This window comes from Onychomys torridus, chromosome 6 (genome assembly GCF_903995425.1).
Source record: "Onychomys torridus chromosome 6, mOncTor1.1, whole genome shotgun sequence".
Classification (NCBI taxonomy): Eukaryota; Metazoa; Chordata; class Mammalia; order Rodentia; family Cricetidae; genus Onychomys; species Onychomys torridus.
In genome coordinates, this window is record NC_050448.1 from 134,089,745 (window position 1) to 134,106,522 (window position 16,778).

Below are 16,778 nucleotides of genomic sequence, written 5' to 3' on the forward strand. Positions count from 1 at the left end.
AGGGATTTCCTTTCCAAAGGGACTTTCTGTAAGTCCTGTCTTTGCCCAAGAGAGGATGGTCCTGAGGTCCTCAAATACAGCTATACATTATCACTGTTATGAAGTGTGGCATCACTACAGTGAGAGATGATTAATCTATTCTCAAGGGCCACTGTGATACAAAGTTAATACCACAGGGCAGCTGTCCCTAACTCATACCTGGAGAGTAACTGAGACACCAGAAACACATTTTTAAGTGCACTGCTGCTCTTCAGTTACTGTGTGAATACAGATCACTGTATGGGTCAAAGAGTAATTAGGCCCCATATTAGTCAAAATAGGGTTGTTGCCATTAGATATTTTCAGAGGGTTCCAGCAATAGCTTTCTTCTTTCCAAGATTCCTTTAATTTAATTTATTTTTTGTTTTGCTCTGTTTTTTTAAGACAGGATTTCCCTGTGCAGCTCAGGCTGTCCTGGTTCCACTCTATAGTCCAGCAGGCTTTGAACTCAGAGATCCACCTGCCTCTGGGTCTCAAGTGCTGGGAGTGTGTGCCACCTGTGCCTAACAAAGTACTTTAATCTTCTCATAAATCTTTTTTGAAAATTTCTTTTTTAGTTTCAAAGACTTATTTGTATTACTCCCCAAGTTATCTCACAGTGTCTATAGTTGTGAAAGCTCATCTATTCCTGAGTGTGGATAGGATAAGAAAGTTGGTTTTGGATGGAAAGAGGATGAAGACTTTGGACTGCTAGGTGGACATGAAAAGCAGGTTGTCTTAAAGGGGAGTTTCAGAAAAATGTTTGTGCTGATGACATGCTCGACTTATGCTGGCTTGAATAAATTAACAGCTCACAAGCCCAGATCTCAGTTTAGAGATTGTGAGCTGGGCCCTGAGCATGGACATGATGAGAGTTATTGCTGATCTCAGCAAATAGTAGCAGAGAAAGTTACCATGCACCACACCACTGTTCATCCCCCTGGGAGACTGAGAACACATGAGATAATATCTAAAAATGCCCAGTTTAGTTAGGTTTTGATTTCTCTCTCTCTCTCTCTCTCTCTCTCTCTCTCTCTCTCTCTCTCTCTCCCTATCTCTATCTATCTCTATCTCTATCTCTATCTCTGTCTCTCTGTGTGTGTGTGAAAATATAAAAGTTCTAAATATGTTATGATACCCACAGCCTGAATTAAACTATACAGAATTAGGGAATGTTACCAGACATTTGACAGTGAACGTGAGGCATTGTGGCATGGGGGTTTGTCCCACGGTTAACTTTCTTCAGAAAGAAGAAATGCTGGGGGTTGCTGTCACTCTCTTTTCCTGTTTTTTACTTCTTTATCCACAAAACCTTAGGAAGTTAATGACTACATTAACATGCAGTCATATGACATTGTATGAAAATGACTCATTAGTCTCCACTAAGATGTAGCAGAGAAAAAGCATTAATTAGTTTAAGCAGGTAAAATGGGCATCATTCCCAATGCTGACTGAACAAGAAAAGTATTTCATTAATAATGGGAATTCTTCTTCTCTTTATTATACAACATTATTTTCTTGCTAATATCTACTTTTTTTTTGGTTTTTCGAGACAGGGTTTCTCTGTGTAGCTTTGTGCCTTTCCTGGATCTCACTCTGTAGACCAGGCTGGCCTCGAACTCACAGAGATCCACCTGGCTCTGCCTCCTGAGTGCTGGGATTAAAGGTGTGCGCCACCACCAGCCAGCTTACATTTTTGTTTAAAATATATGAACTTGTTACTTTTCTAAAGGTTCCTTCTAAAGGAACCATCTAACTACAAAAAAAAAAAAATCAAAACAAAAACAAAAACAAACCAAAAAACAACAGTTTTCGGCATTGTTCTCAGAATGCTTCACCAAGGGAGGGCAGGGATGACCTCCAAAAATGTAAACAATAAATGTGTAAACACAAAAGAAAGAAAACGATGGAAGAATAGAAAAATAAATAGAAAGATGATCCTCAAATCAACCCCCAAAGCCATGTGCCTGCTCAGTCCAAAAAGCAAGAGTCTAGTAATCAGTCTAGCTACAATAAACACTGAGCAGCTACAGATTCAGGCTCTACATCATTTGCCCTGGTGCTTTTGGAGTCTGTAACAAGCAGGGCTAGATGCACAGTCTAAATACACCAAGTGAACAAACATCAAGTGGCTTTGGGATGCTGACACATGTAGGGCAGTCCATACTTACTTTCTGAAGAGGTAGGTCTTGAAGGTCAAATTTAGACTTAGTCTGCAAGTTTAAAGTCATGCTTCTGCCTGCATGCATTGCTGAAATACCTCCATAGGGCAGCATGCCAAGGTTAACTGTGTTGTGTTTGTAAGCAGCGTTCTGAGTAGAGGAGATAACCATGTGACAGGATGTAAACACGGGCTCCACAAACAGATCATTACATGAACACATCTAAATTCATAACATTGAACTGTAAGCGGGCAAACGGTAACTTTTTATAAACATGCACTCATCAGACAAAAGCATACAGTAACAAGGTTAGTTATGCACATAATGAGTACCCTCCAGAGCTACAGAAATGACAAGAGCAAAGATACATTATTTATCCCTGCTCTCAGGGAAAGTCTAAGTGTGTATTGTCTCTTAGATATTCTGAGGATCTGGGCTTGAGTTTGTTAGTTTTGCAAATTGGAACAGTGAGATATTAATCAGATTCCATATGCTACAAATTTGATTTTCTCACATCATAAGATCTGCATATATAAAGAAGAGATGTTAACTTCTAACTCTGCCTAAGCTGATGTGTGACAACCTTAAGGGCAGTTATAATTTGAAGATGGTTAGTGCTACTTTTTTAGTATGCATCAAATATCTGCACAACATTCTGGTGATATTTATATTGTAGATATCCTTTGCCAGGTACTAATAACTAGTAATTTTTCTCTGTAGGGCTTCATTAAAATATTAAGATGTTTTAAAATGGCCCAACATCAAACTTTCAGTCAACAGTGGAAACACAATCATTGATAGTGGTTGCTTCTATAAGTAATTCTCTTATTTAATGCAGTAGACTTTTCCTTAGCTATCTATCACTGAGAACTAATGTCTGGATATGTTTTTTTGTTCTGAGAGAACTCTTCCCAAAGTAATGGTTTTTATCACCAGCATTTTGTGAGCTGTGGAGAGAGATGACCAGTGATACACTTGTCTGCCAATTCTATTTGTTAAGGACTAGGGACTAGTTCACAGTCACTATGCCCAAAGTGAAAAAGACTCTTAACCTCTCCTTCTGATTCAGAGGTATTTCCTTGGTGCCCCATAGAGGACCAGCAATCTCACACACATGGGCTTCTGTTTTAAATTCTTGGTCACAGTGAGGCTCTGTCATGGAAGCATTTATCATTAAAATAAGGGAGAAAATGGTATCCTTTCCCTAGTGTAGTACTTGGAGCTGTCTCTCCAAGGCCAACACTGAGATCACTTGCCAATTCCAAGTTGGATTGTTAAGCCTGTAACATGAACAGACCTGTAGGCAGTTGACTTTCATGTGAAATCACAAATATCTTGTAGCTGCTGGTAATACTGTTCGCTCAGGGTTAAATAGCTTAGATGAGTTTCAGAAGAAAGTACCCCTCATCTCTGGTGCCATCTGATCATAGGCAGAATGTTAATAGCATAGCTCTGTCAAAACTACGCAACATTGTAAGATGTGCTTTGGAACCATGAATTTATCTGGGAGAATAGCTGGAAGGCTTCACAGGAGATACATCTTGAGTTATTGCTGAGTAACTCAGCTAATCGGGAAAGGAAATGTCACTTGGAGCAAACTAGAAGAAAGCTCCTAGGAAACCGTAGCTTGGAGCAGTAGTCTAAAGAAACTCAACTTCTTGAATCAAATGAGAAACTATTGAACATACTTCAAAATTGCTCTGAAAAGTTAGTGTAAGAAACCAGGGAATTACAAACAAACAGAGCTCAGAAAAAGGGAGGTGACATTACAACAATGAAAAAATGCAGATAAATTCGCCTTCGCCATCTGAGCCAGGTAGGGTCTTCAGACTTACTTATCTAAACCCTTCCCCAGCTATACACTCTCTGCAGCTATAGGAGCCACCTACGTCTTAGTGTCTTGGTTCAAAGTGGGTGGGGCACATCTATCCAGGGTATGAGTAAATTGATGACACCAAATGCTTTACACTACATCATTCTATTTCGATGTTTTGTTTCCACTCATTCTTATGTCTCAAATTACTGATCATCACACATACATTCCCCACACCTTCTTAGAACCTCTCTTAGCTAGTTCATATTACTATATTATATATGGTTGTTGTTTAAATGAGACCAGAGTTCCCAACTGTTCTGTATTATTTAACCTTAAATATTTTCACCCTTCAAGTTATCTGACTACATGGAGGGAATAACTCAAGGTAAGGCACGTGCCACCTGATCAGGTATCTCCTACTAATGCCAGCCACGAGACTTTGACAAAGCTTCCTTCAATGGTACGGATTACACCTATTTAAAACTTTCTGATGAAGTATTTTGCAAGTCAGAGACAATTTTCATGTTGAGAAATTAACACCCACAGTCAAATTTATTAATTCATTCTCTCCCTAGGAAAACTGTTTCCTTGTAGTGTAGACACAACCTACAAGCCATTATTTTTAAAAGAATAAGCTGAAAACTCAAATGTAATATTAAAGAAATACATAATACAGTGACCCTGCCTTTATAAAAGCAGAGAATCAAATAAAACTGAAATATCAAGTGAAGCATTCTGATTGCATAATATTACTCAGAAAACCTAGCTTGAAGGTGTGAGAGGGAAAGGCTTCATTTTTACAAAGCAATCTTTAATTTTGAAGTGACTTTGGGGTACATGCAGTCTTTTGAAATAGAGCTACAAGGTTTCTTTTTTGTTGTTTTTGTTTTTTGAGACAGGGTTTCTCTGTGTAGCTTTGGAGCCTTTCCTAGAACTCACTCTGTAGTCCAGGTTGGCCTTGAACTCACAGAGATCTGCCTGCCTCTGCCTCCCGAGTACTGGGATTAAAGGTGTTCACTACCACTGCCTAGCCACACGGTTTAGTGAGTGATGATGCAGATGAGCAAAAGCTCTAGAAAATGAAATGCTTGTTTCTCTTGGAGAGATTCAAGCAGGTAACAAGAACTAATTTCATGCTTTGTATTGTTTTTTTTTTCTTCTGCTTTTGTTTTTAACTCTCCAATCACTGCTCATTCCTCACAGTATTATAACTCAATTTATAACTGAATTAGGATTAATTTGGGATTCCTTGTTTTGCTACACTGTGCACACTAATTTGTTAAATTTGTAGTGTTTCTTGAGACACCATCTGCATTTGTTGTTTATAGCTTGACTTGAATTGTAGAATTTCTTTCTACATAAAAGCCGATATTCTAAATGTCAGGATTTTTTTAATCAAATAAAATAGTATGCAAGAAGGTATTTAATCATGGCTTATTTTATTTTTCTGTTACTTGCTGGGAAGATTATTGCTTATTAGAGGTAATAACTTCAGTTGTCCCTTTGCTGTAGCTATGTGCAAATTTTATAAACAAATTAAGCCCAATTTTAATGTAAGTGAGTCCATGTGGAAAGGGTGAAATACTCACTTTTTATAGAATCAATAAAAATAACACTCTTTAGGTCACCAGGGAAGAGTTTTGGGTCCTGGGAGAGGTGGCCTTGCTTTCATGGCTAGAAAGACATTGAAGCACCATCCCAGATAATGGAGTCAAATTCTTTCTTACCAACAATATTTAGGCTAGCTTTGATAGGTAATTCACCTTCTGGTTATGACTCCTCAGAAAGCATGAAGAAATACCTACAATAAACTACTGCAATCCATCTTCCCTGCAAAATAAAAGTAAAATTCTGGGACCTCTCATTCCTGTAACTCATGCACCACCATATGTGCTCAGAGACACCAGGAAAGGAAAACCCAAGGCAGAAGGGGAATTCTTACAGAGAAACGCAGACATACCCTGTCTAACCTTCTAGCTTCTATATGTCTAAGCAGCTGCTGTCTCCAGTCTGCCGGCATTTTACCACAGCTCTCCTCTCCCTTCACAGGGGTGGGCCTTGTCTTTAGATCACTGTTATCTGACGGCTTGTCACCATAGTTACCCAGGTTATAGTCAGATGGTATTTTTTCCAGGAGGGCTGCCATGGTAGGCCTAGCTGAAACTGGCCTTGTTTGGGAGGCTCCGTAACTCTCTGTGCTGTAGCTCCTGGCAGACAGTGGCCTCCTCTGGGTGAGGTTTTTAGCAGGGAAACTTCCCGCCTGCACTTTCACTTCTTGATATGAAGGGTGCTCATCTTCATACCTGCCATTCCTCTTGAGGAATTGGGGATCAGTCATTGAAATGCTGCTCTGGCCTTCCAGCCCTCCCCTATAGGCTGCTCGGCCATACCTGTCACCAGGGGGCAGTTCCTGGGGCTCGCTGACTCTTCTGAACATAGCCATTTCAGTGGAGCTGGCCAGGGAGTCAGCCCTCCTTAGGAAGCCTGCTCTGGGCCCCTGGCTGGCGAACTGAGCATTCACCATGGCATCCTCATTTACAGATGGCTGGGAAAAGGAGAACATCTGGTCCATGGGTGGGTAACCTCTATAGGCTCTGGGGCTGACCAGATCCTTGGCGATGTTTTTGCTGGGCTGCTGCACGTACTCAGAATTGTGTGCAAAAGGGGGTGGAATCCTCTTCTCTGCCTTAACTTCCACTGCTCCTTGTGGATTGAAGCTTTGGTCAAACTGATAGACCTTCTTAGTCATAGATGCTTTCTGTTGGGGTGGTCCCTTACTGCTTCCATACATGAGCATCTCGTCATCCAGCATGGGTACCGACTGGCTCCTGGACATACTGGACATGCCGTGCTCTGGTCCCAACAACTTGTCTGGCCGCTCGTGGCTTCCTAAGTGATCACTCCCAGAGGCATAGTTTTCTAGTGGAATGTTATAAACCTTGTAGGTACCAATGTCAATCTCATCGATACTCTGAGACTTTTTGAATTTGTTGGACTTTATATCTTTCATGAGTGGGGAGAGCCTCTCTGTGCTTTTGCTAATTGCAATAACACCTTTAGATGAATCTGGGCGGCAGTGGATTTGAGAAAAGACATTACCGAGACTCCTGTTGGGGGTGGGATCGTGATACTCCCATGGCACTCCTGGGGAAAAGGGACCTGGTGTCTCTGTAGGCTCCTTCAAGTGGTCTTTTCTTTCGGGCAAGGGGCTGGTAGTAGGGGTTGTTTCTAACTTGGAAGGAAAAGCAGTCCTGTCTTCAAATGGACTGGGGGTTCTGGTCCAGTTCTGCCAGGGATTGGAAGGAGGCACTTCTGTTTCTGGCGTGTGTCTGTGTGTGGACTGCTCCAGTTCCAAGGGAACACCAACAATCCGGTCTTGCCTGATTAAAGGCCTGCGCCCATGAGCAGGTATGCTTCTAGCTTTGGCGCTTAAGAGAGGGTTATTGTTGGCATTCTCTGCTGTGGCTTCCTCCGAGACAAAACCTGTGTTATCATAATGGGAGCCATCGGTCCAGTTGTCAGGGAAAGCATCACTCATTGGCAGCCGATCAGGACGCTGGGGGAGATTCCCGGGAGGAACAGCCTCCCGTTGGCTGAGTAATGGCTTTGCATCCAGAGGCTGTGGGAAAGGTGGTGCAATCCTGTGAACATAAGTAGGAGGAGAAAAATGACCAAGAGGGAGAGGTGACCTTCCTATAAGAAGAATGCCACCAGCCTTTGTGTAACACATTTATCCCCACCTGGCTTACTGTTAAAGCACCATCCAAAAAGCCCACTTTAACCTGCTCTGTCTTTCATATCTTCTGAGTTAAAATGGCCTTCTGGCTAGGAAACTGACTGCTTAATGTATTCACTGTTTACTATCTTTGGTCCTTCTGCAGAGTACAAGCATGCAGAGAAAGTCTTCTCCCTTTTGGGATTGGGATACATACTGGCTAAATGGGTGAATGAATGAAATAAGTGCTCTTTTCAATCTTGGTCCTGAAGATGGGCTGGCAAGGGGATTTCCACTACTCATCCCTGGAATTTCCAATTCAGAGTACATCCAAGTTACCATTTGAGAGAACTTAACACGTTCCATAGAGGAAGGGGTCAGGGACCTCAGACAGGGCAGACACGCTGCTGCTTAGTGAATGAATGGATGGCTCTCTGGACCCTCCCAGCTTTCCCTGTCTCCCTCTGTCTCCCTCTGACCCTCTATGACCTTCTCTGACCCTCTCTAATCCTCTCTGGCTTTCTCTGACTCTCCCTGACTCTTCTTGACTCCCTCTGGCATTCTCTCTGACCCCCTCTGGATCCCTCTGGCTCTCTCAAGTTCTCTCTGGCTCTCTCTGGCCCTCTTGAGTTCTCCCTGCTTTCTGGCTCACTCTGATGTTCTGTGAACTTCTCTAACCCTCTCTGACGTTCTTTGGTTCTTTCTGTCTCTCCTTGGCTCTCTTAGACTCTCTCTGTCTCTTTCTGACCATCTGGCTCTCCCTGGCTATCTTTGGTTCTCTCTGGATCTCGCTGTCTCCCCCTGGCTCTCCCTGACCTTCTTTAACCATCTCTGACCTTATCTGACCTTCTCTAACCCTCTCTGACCCTCACTGATTCTCTCCTGCTCTCTCTGTCCTTTTCTGACCCTTTCTCAGCTTTTCTCACCCTCCCTTGCTTTCTTTGGATTTCTATAACTGTTTCTGGTTCCCTCAAGCTCTTGTGCCTTTCATACATAGAGCAGGAGTAATGCAGGAGGAGGTGCATGGGAAAGGGTAAATGCCTTTTCACACATCTTGACTTCAGGTGACAGTAGAATGACGATTTGACAGAAAGTACATTTTACTCTGTGGCAGACAAAATGTTTTACACATATCCTTTTGTAAAAATTTGTTTTTATTTTATGTGTATGAGTGTTTTGCCTGCATGTATGTCTGCGTTTCATGTGTCTGGTACCCATGAAAGCCAAAATAAGGCAATCAGATCTTGTAAAACTGTAGTTACAGACTGTTGTGAGGCATCATATTGATGGGAGCTGGGTATGGAACCCAGGTCCTCTGGAAGTGCAGCCAGTGTTCTTAACTGTTGAGCAGTCTCTCCAGATCACATACCTTAATTTATCACACCATTTCTTGCTTTCTTGTGTTAGCAGGGATAAAACCCAGGGCCCTGAACACTGAGTTCCACTGCTAGGCTACTTCTATCCAGCCCTTCTTACACCATTTTAGATGTGACATGATCACGTCTCATAAACTTGAGATGGTCAAACAAAAAATTTTAATTTCAAGCTTTTAGTTCCTACTGTGATTTCTCATAATCTCCTCTAAGATGGGCCTGCATGGATGCCAGGCCCTGGAGCATGGCTTTGATGCCCTCCAAAGTACCACAGAGCCCACATGCTTACCTGCATCTTCTGTTTTCTCTACCACTCATGTGCCAAACATAATTCCAACATCAAGCAGATTCCACTTTGTCAAAGTTGATGAAAATGAACATTTGGGAACATAGAACGGGGAATTCTCAACACACCTGTTACCCCACAAAGAGTTATGGACCGCATCTTTAGCTGTTGTCTGCAAGGACCCCACTTTCACGCGGGTGTTAGAGGACCCCGAGGAAGCCTGGGATGGCGAGTAGTCTGAGTAGGTGCCTGAGGAGACACTGTTATTCAGACAGTGAGTTTTGTCAACTTCAGACTCATCAGTTGATTCTGAAATTTAAAGGGGAAACATGTTACAATACTACGAACACTGATGGATACAAAAGAAGTATGAAAAGCAGGTTCCATATGGATTAATGTCAGAGGCACACATCTGCAAGTACTTATAGACTACGGCATGTCACAATGTATAAGTGGTGATTTATCATGCACATGCATCGGTCACAGTTCCACATTGGCTTCACGATGTTACCTTTTTTGTCCTTCCCTAGCAGAACAAGTTTGGGTGGGTACAGAGGGGTCTCAGCTAATGAAGGGTGAAGTTCCCCAATCCTCATTTCATTAGCTGGATGAACAAAAGAATCCTGAGAGATATAATAATACAGGACAAGGAAAGTAAACATTTAAATAATGGTTAACCAAGATGGCAATATCTTATTTGGCTCAGACTCAAAGATGCAGCCCTAGAATTTAATTCACCATAGGGCATTGTGAAAAGAACCCTGTGTATCTCTAATTGAGTGCTGATTATTTTTCTAATTTATGTGAACTCATTTATTTATTAGATGTATTTTTGGATGCTGTTTGTATGCCTGGCACTGTGCAAAGAACTGTGGAGTTTCCCCAGAAAGACACAACATGGTCTTCTGGGAATTCCCAATCTAATTGAGATGAGACAGTACTCATTTCAAAACAGCACTGAATTATGCTGCGGAACCCCCCCCCCCCCCCCCCCCCGGCCACACACACACAGAGGCAGTGTAGCCCACAGTCATATATTCTGGATGTGAGAACTCTCACTTGAAGTTCCGAGTGAGAAGGCCATTGCAGTCCAGTAGGATCTTAGTTCTACCCATACACACACACATTTTCCCAGTAATCCTGTGCCCCAGGCCCCTACTCTCCAGTCCCTGCTGTGTCCCAGGTGGCTGTGTTGGCAGTCATTGTGGGTCTGCTGTGACTCCTTCCTGAGGTTGTTAGTGTTCTCATGCCCATTCCAACCTACTTAATCTACTGTGTATCAAATGTTGAGTGAATTGAATATACAACTCTATGAAGAATAAACAATACAAAAGTCCCACAAGTTTTAAAATTTATTTCCTTTCTCTCTCTCTCTCTCCCTCTTTCTCCCCCCACCCTCTCTTTTAAAGATTTATTTAATTTTATGTGTTTGTGTGTTGCCTGCAGGCATCTGAATCCACTATTAGCAATTAGTGCCCGTGGAGGCTAGAAAAGGACATTAAATTTCTGGGAGCAGAGTTAACACTATGTGGGTGCTGGGAAGTGAACCTGGGTCCTCTGCAGAAGCAACTAGAGTTTTCAACCACTGAGCCATCTCATCAGTGCAAAAATTCCATGAATTTTAATTTCTAGAATTCAGATAATTCCCAGTTAAACAGATATCAAGAGAACATTAAAAAAAGCAAAATCTAAGTTCCTGTTTTCTGTGTACTACAGCTGTGTCTTTTAACCTGTTTATGATAATTTGAATTCAAAGAAGAACATTCAGGGTTTTTGTTTGTTTGTTACTATCTTGTTAATTTGTAGTGTTGAACAAACACAGTAGGAATGTTTTGTTGAATCAGAGAAGGATATACTTAGAAAAATTATCAGGAATTTGGAAAGATTTGTCTAGTGTTTGGTTGGTGTAATGAACAGACAGAAACACTCAAAGGGACAAGCTTTAGAATTTTGATATTGCAGAAAATATATCAGTTCCTTTAATATTTGGCTGAAATTTTATCTTTTAAACTTATTTTGGGGGTGTATAAGAATATTTGCTTCTCAATAAATATTTGCTTCAATCGATGAAGATTGAATGACCATTGAGTTCAACACTTTCATTGGACCTGGGGCACACAAAAACACTTAACAAAGACCCAACACTGGAGTGTAGTTCTCCTGGGTTCCCATTCAGCTAGACCCTCTTCCAGTGTGAGGTCCCCAGTGAGAGTATCAGGGACCTGAAACAAAGGATCCAATTTAAAAAGGGGTCCTAAAGACAAAGGGGCAATTAAAAGCCTGGGGTTGAAGAAAGAAATCTGCATTTCCATAGAATTTCAAAGTTCAGCAAAGGTACTGTAAAATTTTAAAGTGGTATAATAAAGAATAAAAGCATGTGTTTATAAGAAGATGCAAGCTGGAGAAGCAGTTCTCTGCAAAGAACAAGCCAACTTGTCAATCACATGATGCTGCCTCTCCATTCTGTCTCTGCCTCATCAATTATTAATCCAGTACCTCGGGCAAGACAAAGTAATTCTCAGACCTGTATCTGACACGTTTGTCAGATGAAAGTGGTAGTAATTAGTGCTAATTTATGTTCAGAATATGAAGATAAAGGTAACTTATTTGTGTGAAACAACTCAGAAAGGAGGTATTTTTAAATGACACCTAATATAAGTAGAAGAATTATTTTTAAAGAAACAGCAAAATAAAAAATAAAATGAGACATAGAACCAAATTAGGCAGTTATATCAGCACAGAATGTTAACATTACTTCTTTTACTTCATGTTCTACACATTCAGTACTTAGGATATCTTGCTTATTATATACACCAGCTTTTCAAAGCTGTGACTAGGGCTCTGCATGATCCAACTAGGTTATCAGTCTCTGCTCAAAAATTGAGGAAAGAAAAGTTTTGAGACTACTTTCATGGTAGTAAACAGTGGAAGCTGCTGGCAAGCAATCAGCTTCTGTAAGTGGCCCATCAGAAGTTCATCTAAACATGTCTCCTGCTGAGGAGACAGAAGTAGAGGTGGTGGTGGTGGGTAAAATGTCCTTTCACTTTTAAAAATCTCATTATCTTTCCTTTATTTAGACAAAATCTTGGCTCTTACTAACATGGAGAAAGAGAATCCTAAGGTAAAAGTTAAAAAGAATAAAAACTCAATTTTGAGCTTTTAGAGTCTCAGACAAGAGTTAATAAAGGCAACAAGAGAAAACTTCAGGGACAGTTGACTTTTCCATTATTTGGCAGAAGATATGGCTTCTCTGTAGAGGGAAAATAGGCCATCTCCTCAGGATGAAAAAGGTTTGTATCATTTTTGACTACAGCAGACACAGTGAGCAGATATCCAGATAGAAATATGCAGAACACTAAAGAGAATGGGGGAGGAATTGGAGTTTTATTCTCTTGAGGAATGGTCTGAAATTATCATTTATTCTAGTCTTTTTCTCTACAAAGTGCTAGGTTTATATAAATACCTATTGATACCCTAGTTCATCTCCATAGGATCTCTTAGCATTTAGATTTTTAGAGGTAAAGACACTGTGGCCCAGACACAGCTCCCTTGCTTAGGTCAGCAACAAGTAAGGTCTATGAGAGCCGTTCTTGCTTCCTAGACTAAAAAGTCTTTCCCCATGGTTCCCAAATTGTGTTCTGAGGCATCTGTGGAGGCTGTTGCTAATTCACAGGAATATTATGGGTTGTAGAGAGTGTTTCAGGGAAGCAATGCTTGAGATCTAACAGGCAGCTGTGAACTGCTGGATCACTGTTGTACTTGGTTTCAACATTTGGTTGCACATTCTTGGTGTCAGTGCTCATGAAGCTAGATTTTGGTGATTGCTATAATCAAAAAGTAAAATTTGAATGCTAGCATATGGCATCTGAGCATTGTCATATTTGCCATGACTTCCAGTTTTGAGAAAACGTGGTCAGTGTCTGATGGTGCATGTATCTTAATATTTTGGCTTTGGTTATTTAAAAATAAAAATAAGATAAAACATTTTCTTTTCCAGTCTATGCATTTTATCTTTCCAATGACCTCAAAGGAGGAAATACTAAGTTTCACCTAGCTACTTCTATGGGAATGTTAAGTATTATTTCAGTCTATGGATATTATAACAAAAATTACCAACCAGAAGGCATAAATACGCTAGGAATTTCCTCAAAGCACAAGTGAAAAGTGCCTACACACTGCAGCCAACAAAGATAAATCAATTCAACAAAAACTCAGAAATTCACCCGTATTTCCATGAACTTCTAATTGGACAGAAGAAGGGCAGATTATAACACTAGATTTAACTAATCATTGTTTTATTCAACAAATATTTGTGTGTCTTGTCTGTGGTGGACTCTGGCCATATGGCTGCCCCCAGCTTATGATGTAGTTACATTCAATAAACCCAGCATAAGTTGAAAATATCATTAAGTAAAAATGTTTTTGATATTCTAACACTCTGTGTTTAACAGCCCAGAAGCCCCACCCACTGTAGTGGATGTGGTATATACTTGGGATTCTGCAGCTGCTGAAGGGCATGTGGCTTGTTCAGTATGGAGAGTGTATTGTTAGCCCAGCAAAAAGGTCACAATTCAAAATTGGAGCATGGTTTTTACTAAGAGCTGATAGCTTTGGCAGGAGTGCAAAGTTGAAAAATCCCCACTTGAATTATCATCTGTATACACTAGACAAGATAGAAATGGCCCTTATCCTCTGAAACTGTCTGAAGGTAATATATAAAGTCATCATAAATGTTCTCATTACATTCAGTGCAAATAAGCAGAGTGACAGAGTAGAGAAAGCTGGAAGGTTAGACTGGTCAGAGTGACCCTTTGAGATTCGAAGGTTGAGGGCATGCTAGCCATACAAAGAGCTGGGGAGTGAGCAAACAAATGTCAGAGGGCATTTTGAAGGAAAATGAAGGAAGGAGAAGCCTTTGTGTAATCAGCTCTCTTGGTTCCTGTGGCTCTCCGGCTCTGTTTTTTAGTATAGCCCCTGTGAAGACTCTAGAGTATGGGAAGAGATCACTTGGGACTGGCTTTCCTTTCTCATTCACTTGGCTGTTTATGAAATGCAGTTACCATTTTGTTTTGCCTTTTTGAGATAAGGTCTCATAGGCTAGTCTTGAACTTACTGTGTAGCCAAGGATGATCTAGAACTCCTAATCCTCCTGCCTTTACCTTCCAAGTGCACCATCACATTGGTGCCTTTCTCTTTTACTTTTTTCAGTCTTGATTACCTCAGTTCTTCATTTCTCTCCCTTGGTTAAGGCACTTAATCACCTAGCTGATTCTATTATGTGTAATTCTCTACTGCACAGTCCACACATACCATCAGACATGGTTGTACAAGTTTGCTATCCCAGTCTTCAGGAGGCAGAGGCAGCAGGGTCTTGAGTCTGTGGCCAGTCTGGGATAATATCAAAATATTGAAACCTGTATCAAAAACAAAAATGAAAAAATATGTACAGATGCAAAATATATAATAAATGCTAAGTTTTCATGATTAGTAAGACACTTGGTTTTCTACACTACTTAAATCAGAACACTGAATAAAGTTCAGTGTTGCCTTTAATTTGGTTGTGTTCAAGAGGACGATGACTGTTTGCAGTCAGCTAAAAGGAAGATACAGAGATTTGATTTCAGAGGAAATATTGAAATCTCCAGTGGAATTTCTTTTTACAGAGATCATGTCAGCAGATTGCAGAAGCCTAAGAAAGGGATGGGGCAAGTCACACAGTGAACATGAAGTTGGAAGTCAGCTTGCATTGCATCCTCTACAGCTAATGAAGAACCTGGGGCTTTTCTCCCAGCACTAAGAAGCTATTGCCAAGGAAACGATTTGATTTGCACTCTTTTTAGGAAAAGCGTTGCCAAGGCAACAAGGAGGCAGGGGACAATGTGAAGCAAGGAGACAACGGCTTTGTAGCAATGCTGACGGAGTTATGGACTTCAGGAAACACAGGTGAAAATGTGCAGGTTTGGGAAACTATTTGGAAGGGATAAAGAGTGAATAGAAAGAAGGAATTATTACCCCAATTTCCAGCCTCAAAGAGCTGGTAGATAATCTTGTGAGATCAGATTAAGGTTAGGGCAGAAGTGGGAACAAAGCTGGGGAAGAAATGTAAAATTCAATTTTAGATGTATTATTTTTGGCATGTTCTTTATATAGAAGTTCTCCCCCCCCCCCCCCCCCCGAGACAGGGTTTCTCTGTGTAGCTTTGTGCCTTTCCTGAAACTCACTCTGTAGCCCAGGCTGGCCTCGAACTCAGAGATCCACCTGCCTCTGCCTCCCAAGTGCTGGGATTAAAGGCATGCGCCACCAACGCCCGGCCTATATAGAGATTCTTTATGGGAGACTTTAGCTGTATTTTGTCTACCATGGGGTTATTATTAAATTTGTGACCACAGATATTTTTCTCCCTTTTTTCTTATCAAATTTCCAAATTAAGCAATTATAGAATCTTCTTATATTTGTACTGAATTTACTCACTTTTAGGTTTTCATACCACATTGCTACAAAAGATAAGATGTGATTCCATGAAGTTTTAAATACAAAGTGTGTGTGTGTGTGTGTGTGTGTGTGTGTGTGTGTGTGTGTGTATTTAGTGTGCCCTTACTAAATATTTCTTCCAGTCCTGTGTACTATTTTAGTATCTTAGATGGGAGTATGGTATCATGGGGAAAAGGAAGCACAGAGATAATAATAAGGCAAAGAAAAGAAAACCAAGCTGATATTTACTTCTTCAGGTGTGTTGGTGTACCCTCTAAAACTCTAGGTATGAAAGTGTCCTCCTCTTTCAGGTGCATCTGCAACCCATAAATGGTTTTGCTTTGTTTTGGTTTTACAATAGGGTTTCACTTTGTGTCCTAGGCTGGCCTTGAATGCCCAACTGTTTCAGCTTCCCAAATGTCTATGGCTGTTTTTTGCTCAAGGTCTTCTCTCTGTTTGTAATGTCCTCCACTGATTCCTATTTTAAGGGAATAATGCCATCTTTAATATATGTTTCAGCCCCAATTTAGAACAAGAAGAAATCATGTGATCACTTCATGTGTTTTTCCAGCTTAGCTTTGAATCGCTTGGGAACCCAGAACACATTTTCATTTATTTTATTCCTCTCACAGTGTTCAGCACAGTGCTACATCTACAGCTGGTGTTCAGATGCCACAAATAGATTATTTGAAATGCAGATTTGTAAAAGAGTTTTGTCAATCTAGATTTTAGAGAATATGGACCAGACATGATCACTCCAACTGTGTTTCTAGTGAAAAAGATGCAACTAATTGGTTGAAGAATTGATGAGATAGTCAAGGTGGTGGCATAATGTAGTTGAATTCTTTCAGACCATACAAATCAATAAGACTGAGTTTGTAGCTTATTCTCAAACATAGGAAGCAAGCTTCTCATAGTCAGATCCTACAAGCCTGAG

General features: G+C 40.7%; 1 protein-coding gene across 12 annotated transcripts in view; it reads right to left on the reverse strand.

Moving 5' to 3' along the window:
* Positions 1-16,778, reverse strand: part of Lrrc7 (leucine rich repeat containing 7) — a 357,320-nt gene that overhangs the window by 61,403 nt on the left and 279,139 nt on the right. For 7 of the 12 annotated variants that reach the window (XM_036190947.1, XM_036190946.1, XM_036190940.1 and 4 more), the window contains 4 exons: positions 9,882-9,993; positions 9,499-9,679; positions 5,957-7,637; positions 2,190-2,330 (listed from right to left, as the gene is read on the reverse strand). In XM_036190947.1, the coding sequence (XP_036046840.1) occupies positions 2,190-2,330; positions 5,957-7,637; positions 9,499-9,679; positions 9,882-9,993 (2,115 nt within the window). Of the gene's footprint in view, positions 1-2,189; positions 2,331-5,956; positions 7,638-9,498; positions 9,682-9,881; positions 9,994-16,778 lie in introns of those variants that run through there. The other 5 variants (XM_036190948.1, XM_036190944.1, XM_036190941.1 and 2 more) reach the window with 4 other exon arrangements.